Genomic DNA, 8,978 nt, shown 5'->3' with positions numbered 1-8,978 from the left:
TGATCAGTACCTGATGTTTCTAAAAAACAGTGTCAAACTCTTATGGACTAAGCAATGGATTTGTGCAAATGCGTCACAGGTAAGAGACCACTCAACTCTCCGACGGCTTTCTTTAATGAACTAAATAGCCGCTACACAAACTTTACTGAGTGTCAGCAGCAGAAATACAATACACAGACAGATGCAGTCAAATGTCCAGTATACTACATATATTATGAGCACATACTTAAAATTAAGAATGAAAAAACAAATACTTAATACAAATACTTACACATGACGACATAAATTGTAAGTATAAAGTGTATTGAAGTAAAACACTCACAATATGAAGATACTTTGTGGTCTGTGTAGTGTCAGAGATAGCAGTGTGAAAGTGGAGGCAATTAAGTTACATTGCAAATGTGGATATAAATCATGGTATAAATCTAGATCCCACATATGGGCAGTGTATGTGGGGGGTCACAGTACCAGCCTGGGAGGGGAACTCAGACTCTCCGCTGCTGTTTCCTCCGGAGCCTCCTGAACGTCACGGACGGCCGGAAGCGGTCGCAAATTTAAACCGCCACCACGCAACAATAAAAGCGTACTTTACTTTACGGGCTGTGTGATGAACCAGTATTTGATGAAAAATTAAACTAAAATCGTGCCGAGGATTTCTTTAAGGTGAGATATGCACTCTGTTGATTACTCCATTGTATCTGCTTTGCAATGCTTGCTACTTTCTCCATCGCCGTCGATTTTGAAGCTGACTATTACCTGGAAAACAATCTGGTCCAGAGTCATCGCGATTGTTTAAGGCCCTAAATCTGATCAAATTTACGGTCCTTCAGTTGCAGCTGATAATGCATGTGGTCTGTATGATTTTTTAAAATTAAAATGCATTTGTTTCAATATGTAAATATGTAGTCCAAGAACAAAAAAATATTAGTATTTGCATGCAGCGACGTTAACTGTCCACATGTTGTTGCTAGCCTCCTGAGCACTTCTCCGTCGGTGCAGCTTCCCGCCGTTGAAAGATTGCACTCCAGACAATAGACGTGGCCGTGCAAAACCCATCCTTTTAATAATAATAACAATATGCAAATTTGATCAATTATTTTCCAAATAATATTTAAAAATATGCTATGTGTGTATACTGTCTTACTCTGCTGACTAGATTATTTGTGTAGATTGTATTTGCTCGCTGTGATTTTCATTAGGATAGAAAATAATATTTATTTACTTTCCAGAAATGTGGTTTTCATTAATAACAGTTTTTCTGAAAATGGAAAACATTCTCTGGCTGGTATGAGTGCATCACTAAAGCATTTGACAGTCTTACTTGGATATAGAAAATGTTCTGACTCATAAAGTTTAAAAAAGCTCATAGTAATTGATTTTTATGTAAATAATGAGTGTATAGATACAAGTGAGTAGGCTTATGAGTGCTCCCGAATATGTAACTAATGTTAACAAGTCTATTTTTGCAAATGATCAATCGAAGGTAAATTTTAAAATGTGTACTTCAACATATTACATATTATTTCACCATATTAAGATAGGTACATGGGTTTAGATTATCAATATGGCCTATGTAACCCTTTAATCAGGTATCACTTTTTTATAGGGATCAGCCAATATGTTTTTTTTCAGGCAGTTATCGGTAATCAAGGAGACCAATAACCAATATTTGGAACCGATATGCCAACACAAAACTACTGTATATATTATGTTGTCCACCCTATTCATATAATGGAAAGTAAGCTAAATAACAAAAACACTTCTGTATAATGTAATAAAGCTACACACACTACATCCTCCATAATGATAATAAGGTTGAATCGACAACTGTCTGAAACAATTTTATTACAAACTGAACATTATAACCTTCATGAAGAAAGATATACTGCCAGACTGTTGTATTAGACTACATCAGTTTTAGCTAGATGTTCCTAAAAAACTGACAACTTAGTGTATATTAGTAATTAAGGCCCAACACCTATTGTTTCTGTAGAGATTATTATTTTTCTGATGGAATATTTGATTTGAGGGCCTTGACATTCTCAAAAACTCATGAAAATTGGCACACACCTCCAGACTGTTACAAAATGCAAAGTTCAATAGTGATTGGGATAGGGCGTGTCCAGCAGGCTCCATAGTGCCCCCGAACGTAGGGCCATGTCAACATCGAGGTCCTCGGATGTTCATGAAATTCGATGGGATGATCCTACATATAGTAAAGGATTTCCTGCCGCACGTTTGACCTAGATGTATGAAACTTGGTAGGCATGTCTACCTTGTTGAGATCTACAAAAAAGCCTCTTGACCCATAAGCTAAATTCAACTGAAAGTCTGCCATTTTGAATTTAGTGTGCACTTTTGGTTTAATTTGAACTCCTCCTGGAGTTTTAATCAGATCAGCTCCACATTTTGTGCATACCATCTTAAGACCTTTGTGATCTTAAATTGCAAAATTGCGGGCGCATGGCAAATTTCGTGGCTTCGCCATGACAGAGGAATGTCATGTTTCACAGTAGCCCCTGCAGTAGGATTCACCTAGATGGATGAAAATTGGTAGGCATGTGTATTCTATTTCACAGTTGTTGAACGCCGCGTTGTTGAACGGACAGGAAGTCATTGTAACTCCTATATATTTTGGCCAATGTTCTCCAATCTTGGTCAGAAAATGCATCACAACCTTTGTATGATTCAGTGTGAAAATTATGAGTAGTTGTGAGTGCCGGCGTGGGGAGTTGTGATGCTTCGCCAATAAACGGGAAGTTATTAGAACTATAGTACACCTTGCCCAATCTGCCCCGAACTTCACAAATTTGATGACTGTTCCACACTGAAGACATCTGCATGGAAATATAAAGTTATACACATAGTGCCAACTACTGGATACAGGAAATAATCCTGGAGAGACAATCATTTGATGTACATGAGATTTCCATGCACTTGATGGACAGCAAGATAATGCATGTTTGGTGCATCTTTCATGCAACACATCTTCTCCTCCGCCATACGGTCCATGTGGGAAATCTTGCTTGTGAGTGCGGTGTCGCGTGTTCGTGATGATGCAGGGCGGCAGTGACCGGCCTCCTGCCAGCGCCCCCGCTGTCCACAAGAATGCAAGGACCTGCTCAACGCTGCTTGCAGCTTTAATTATTAGTTGTATGGACAGGCTGCAAAGTGCCTGACTGGAATTAATTGGTTGATTTTGGTGCTGTCCTCACCTGAGAACTGATTCATGTGGCAGCCTAAAGATGTTCTTTAATAGTTCTATCATATTATTATTATTATTATTATTATTATTATTATTACCAATTTTTTTCCCTTCCCCCTTTTAAAATGTAACATGTTTACTCAGAGTACTTTTTAACTGACTTACTTTGTACTTTAATCTGAGAACATTTTTATTTCTAGTGTAGTAAAAGTGTCTTTTCAGTAACAGTAGTTAGTTGCCATTCACGTGCTGACGTGCCGCAGTCAGTGTAGTGTCTCATCTCCAGTTGCAGGAGTTTCTTATACTAGTAGTGTTTATTGCTACTCTATTTTATCACAGGTAATTCTTCCTTTTCTCTAATCACAGTGTCTAACTACCTCCTGTACATTTTAACTGTAGGTCTGCTCCAGCACTCACAGCTCTGTGTTCCTTTTAGCGACTTTCACTAATTCAGCAATTGTTCACATGCTATTCAGATCAGCTAGTTACTTTAGCTTAGCAGTAAGCGCTAGTGTCTCTTTCTCTCTGTCTCTCTCTCTCTCTCTCTCTCTCTCTCACTCTCTCACTCTCTCTCTCTCTCTCTTTCTTTCCCTTTCCCTGTGTGTCTTGGATCCACAGATGAACTTGTTCATCAGAGTGTGGTGTTGTTGTAACTTCAGTGTAGAGGACTGTGATGTTTATTGCAAGTTCAGCGATGTTTGCTGTCTTGCCTTCGACACACAGTTCCACTTGTGAACCGGAGCAGCTCTGGTCTGTGTCCGCCTGTGTACACAACAGCCTTCAGTGTGATAGGCTATTACCCATGATGTCTAACCAATCAGATGGTGCAGTGGGCGGGATATTTCTTCAGACCATAGAATGCTGACTAGAGACCAGAGACAGGCGGCTGCATCAGAGCCATTTTTAAATTAATACAAATGATTGGTTTTTGGTTAAAGAAAATAACAATACAGATAATTGGAAAATGCAGAATTTTACCACCGATAATCGGTCAGTCGATCCCTGCTTTTTTATTTCAACCTTATTTCCAATATAGTAGAAATTAAACATGAAATTATTTATTGTTATATTAAGAAAATGTGCTTGTTTTTGCAAGACTATATATGTTCCCATTTATCACTTTATTATGATTTTACTTTCTCGTTAAAATAACATCTATTTTATATCTATCTAAAATTTTTAATATTTCAGGAGTTTTTGGTTTTAAGGTGATGTCATCAAATTTCTTGTCAGAACAACTGTCCAAAACCCCCAAAATATTGAATTTAATATTATGTGAAGCAAATAAAAGCAGCTAATTCAAACATTTCAGAACCCCCAAAACATCAACTGTTTTGCATTTTTTCTTGAAAAATGACTAATGATTAATCAATTTATCAAACTAGTTGTTGATAAGTTTGGTTCAAATCAACTTAATTGTTGTAGCTGTAGTTAAACAAGAAACAGTTTTCATTGTTTGATTGCATTTATGATTGTTCTGTTCATATTTTGGGATTCATGTGAAAAAAACAAACAGAATTGTGTAAAAATCAAAGTCCTGTTTGATCACATTTACACTAATGTAATCGATATTAAATACTTGAATGTACACTTATTATTAAGTAAATACTAATTGTGGTTTTCAATGTCCAATTTACAGGTCCAAACCTAACAGTCCAAGCAGAAGGCAGAGGTACGGAAGAAGAAATAAGGATGGCTGAGACAGAACAAGGAGATGGTGTGAGCAATGAGGGGGAGTCTAGTGTAGATATGTCCAGCAACAGTCCAATTAAAAGAGGAAGGGGGCGACCACAAGGTTCAAAAAAGCTGAAGGTTTGCGTAACAGACGTTAACTTAATGGAGCTGGTTTCAGGCATTTCCAATGGTGGGTCCACACAGCCCCAGAGAGGAAGAGGGCGTCCAAAACACACAGTGCAGGACGGGTCAGGAGATGTCCATTCTGATAATTCTGTGCAAACTCATAGGGGTAAAGGGAGGCCAAAAGGGTCTAAGAAAGAGGCCAGTAATGAAGGCAATCCTGTGACAGACATTTCTCCTAAAAAAAGAGGCAGGCCAAAAAAGTCTGTCAGTACCCCAGAGAAGGTTGCTGCTGAAGATTTGCCAAACGGTGGCTCTAATACTCCTAAAATGGGAAGGGGTCGTCCAAAAGGATCCACAAAGCGCAAATCAGAAAGTTTATCAAGTGGTGAAGAAGATGAGGGTAGGTCTGTAAAACCCAGTAGAAGAGGTCGACCAAAGGGCTCTCTTAATAAGAAACCCAGACTGGAGGAAGAGGTGAGCAGTGAGGGGGAAGCAGAAACTGATGGAAGCCCGCCAAAAAGGGAGAGCGGTTGGCTCAGAAAGGTGGAGGCAAATACCAGTGAGACGTTGACACAAGATACATCAAATGGCATCTCAAACATGCCTCGGAGAGGGAGGGGAAGGCCAAGAAAAAGTTTTGAACAGAAGAAAAAAAAACAAAAACTGCTCACAGATGGCTCCCAGCATGGTAAGAGGGGAAGAGGTCGGCCCAAAGGTTCTTTAAACAAGATGCGCCCTGCATTTAAGTTGGTACAGTACGGCACAGCAAGCCGGCCTCGGAGAGTACATGTCTCACCCCCAAAAGAGAAGCCTGCTCGACCAAAACAGCCAGCCAAAAGGGGAAGGCCAAGGAAGTATCCTCTGCCAGCACCTGAGGATCGGAAAAAGAAGCCGAAAGTATGGAAGCCGCTTGGACGGCCAAGGAAATACCCACGTGTTGATCCCCCAGAGGGAGCTCCACCAGCCCCTCACAGAAGGCCTGGTCGGCCTCGCAAGTCTGATTCTAAGAGAGGCGCACACTTACGCAAGAATTGGCCTACCACTCCATCCTCACCTCGCAACCCCAATGATGGACCCCCAAGAAAAAGAGGCCGCCCCCCAAGTGCTGCAGAAAGTGGAGATGTCACACCACGGAAAAGAGGCCGCCCTAAAGGTTCTGTCAACAAAAATAAAGCCAGTAGTGAAACACAGCTCGACAGCGCAATCCCAAACCATTCAAAAGTAAAGAGTGAGTCATCTGTGGTTGAGGTGGAATTTGAAGGAGAGCCAGCAGAAGAGGAGGTGGAGCATGATGCGCAGACGATACCCACCGCCGATGATACTAAAGAAACGTTGATTGAACAGGATGCAAGCTTGGGAGTTGGTAACCAGGCTTGATAAACGATCCCGGTGTGACCAAAAAAGTTGCTGTAGTAGTTGCTGTTGAAAACATAGAATACAATCTTTGTCAATGAAAACACACGTTTTTAACATTTTGTCAGTTGAGTAGGCTAGATATTCAGCAGCTCCTCGGTTTTTCTAACTAACTTGTTCATCTTGTTTTATTGTGCTTGATTATTTTTAAAAGAAAACTATTTCTGTCATTTGAGTAAGCAGTACTACTAATAACCTTTTACTTGAACTGGCATGTAGAGTTTATTATTATAGACTGATTGTTCCAGTTTTCATTGAGCTTTCAGATCTAGTGTTTGTCACTTTAAATGTGCAAGTAAAACAGTTGTTGGGGAATGACTTGTAGGAGAAGAAGTCCAAACAACTGTTGGAGAGAGGAGAAAAAAGAAGAAAAGGAAAAAAAAACACTAACAGTGAAAACATAGAGAGCCGAAGTCCTGGCATCAGATCTGTGCTATAACTTCCTTTCCACTAGCTTCTGTAACTGTCTATTTAGCTTCATCTGTCTTTCTAGAAAAATTAAATCTTTTCCTTGGGTTTACTTTCCATATTCTAAGATAAACTGGCATATCAGTATAGAGCGATATGTGATATTTGCCAACTGATGTCCAAACACCTCCTTTTTTTTAAATGTATGTCCCCTTGATTTTAAAATATTTTTACAGTTTTATAGGAACAGAGAGGAGAGGAATATTGACATATAGATCCTAAAAACTATATTTATTATCGCTAACCTGTATTTGGCATGTCACAAGAGATAAATTAAAAAATTCACTGACAGGATTAGAACTTGGAGGAAGTTTTTTATTTTTTTTATTTCACCGTTTCATTAAAGGGGCTATAATGAATATTTTTTATAATAATAGCGTGTGAAATGACAATGTGAAAGCAGTTACTTAACCATGCTTAACCCACAGAGAATTATCACCTGGATCTGCAGCTCCCTTTGGCTTTAAAAGAGCTTTATAGTGAGTTTCAGCTCATGTTCTAGTCCAGTTCTGTCCAGTCCTTAAATTTCCTCACCGTCTACGCTCTCATAGAGTTTTCAGTTGTTTTTAGCAAAAAAGCCACAGCACACAGCCTGCTCTGCACCAAACAGCAAAAAGACACAGTCAGTGACTAGCTGCTGAACATAATGCAGCATTTAGCAGCTAAAGAGCAAGATATTTCCCTCAGGAGTTGGTAGAGACCAAAAACAGAGCAAAAAGTGAATATGGGACTTGCATTCACCTGGTGGTCATAAACATTACTCCAAATGAATGATAATGTTAATCTGTAGCTGCTGGACAAGTAAATACTTCACCAATATCAACTTAAAAGGTGATTATATTTCAATGATGTGCTCTCAAATTGTTTCCGCTGCGCCAAAGTGGCCAAAACAAGTTGAAGCAGGTTTAGGCCATGATGCACTATGGCTTATTGGAACTTGTTAAGGGCAGCTTAAATCAGAAAAACTGACACCAGCGATATTAGAACCATGCAGATACAAAAGTCCAAAAAAAGACCACTTTCCCATTCACCAGGAAAGTACTGTTGATAAGACTGGAATTTTAGTTATTTATGTCATTCAAATTATTGTGAAGCATTACTTCGGCTCTCTATTGAGTATCTGTGGGGAGAGTTTTGGGGTTTTGCAAAATATGTCTAAATGATGTCATTATTTTTCTCAATGCCATTTCAGAGTTTATCATATCGCCATATTTGTTTTTGCCTTAATTGTCAAAGCTATGAATGTACCATCAGTCTCAATTAATTTAGATCAATGAGTTGTACCGCATAGATCGTTTCATGCATTACTGGATTTGACGAAAAGCTCTGTATCAAACGCCTTCCCGTCGCTCATAGTCGCCTTGAAGATTTCCTCCTCCACTTGTAGCATCTACTCTTTTTTTGTTTCAGCTGCTGTTGAGTTGCAGTCATTATTTCAGCCTTTATGCTGTTTACGTGCAGCTGTGAAATCTTTTCTGTTTTTTAATAATTTGGGACTGTCATGAAATTAAATTCAAGTGATTGGATTGATTTCACAAACATTAATTTACCTGTTTTTGAGCATTTGTGTAAAAACTTGTGTGACATGACTTGTACATCACATCATTACTGATATTAACATCTTAACGGTTGGGTCAAACAATTGACGTTTCTAAATGCCAAACTGCTTCTGTGTGTGTCCAGTTATCATATGTAAAACAATGTGAGATGAGGATGGAAATAGAGGCTTAAGGTTTTGAAAAATCACATTGAAATTTGAAATGGCTTTGTGAAGTCAAATCATTTTAAGTGGACATATTTGGATTTTGTGTGTTTTAACAAGAAGCTAATAATTTATGGCGAGTATGGTCTTGAAATAAAATGTTGATCTTGCCGTTTTATTTTTCACATGGTAGTGTGATGTTCGGATCAGATGTGACTGAATTCCTTCAATTCCTGTTTATTTTTATTCTACCCTACTATTTAACTTAATCCAGGCAACTCCAACAGCAGTAATTAGCTGTTTATTATAGTGTTTGTGTGTAGCTGCTCCAGCCCTACCATTCCTTTTTGATGACGTCATTGATGCACTATGCACCTCAGTCAAGCTGAA

The 8,978-nt window shown here is 38.8% G+C and overlaps 1 protein-coding gene across 1 annotated transcript; it reads left to right on the top strand.

Annotated features, from left to right (window-relative positions):
* Nucleotides 1–539: 539 nt before the first annotated feature.
* LOC111223083 (origin recognition complex subunit 4-like) lies at nt 540–8,771 on the top strand. The gene is made up of 2 exons (XM_022747107.1): nt 540–663; nt 4,845–8,771. Exon 2 carries the CDS (start codon nt 4,898–4,900, stop codon nt 6,380–6,382), a length of 1,485 nt encoding a protein of 494 aa, XP_022602828.1. The 5' UTR covers nt 540–663; nt 4,845–4,897; the 3' UTR covers nt 6,383–8,771.
* The last annotated feature ends 207 nt before the right edge of the window (nt 8,772–8,978 follow it).

The sequence above is a fragment of the Seriola dumerili genome, unplaced genomic scaffold (assembly GCF_002260705.1).
Source record: "Seriola dumerili isolate Sdu_G_001 unplaced genomic scaffold, Sdu_1.0 BDQW01000110.1, whole genome shotgun sequence".
Lineage (NCBI taxonomy): Eukaryota > Metazoa > Chordata > Actinopteri > Carangiformes > Carangidae > Seriola > Seriola dumerili.
The sequence above is the reverse complement of the archived record's forward strand: the minus strand, read 5'-3'. Positions and strand labels throughout refer to the sequence as shown.

Coding starts and splice junctions, on each gene's coding strand:
- LOC111223083 (XM_022747107.1), top strand. CDS start 4,898: ATGGCTGAGACAGAACAAGGAGATGGTGTGAGCAATGAGGGGGAGTCT.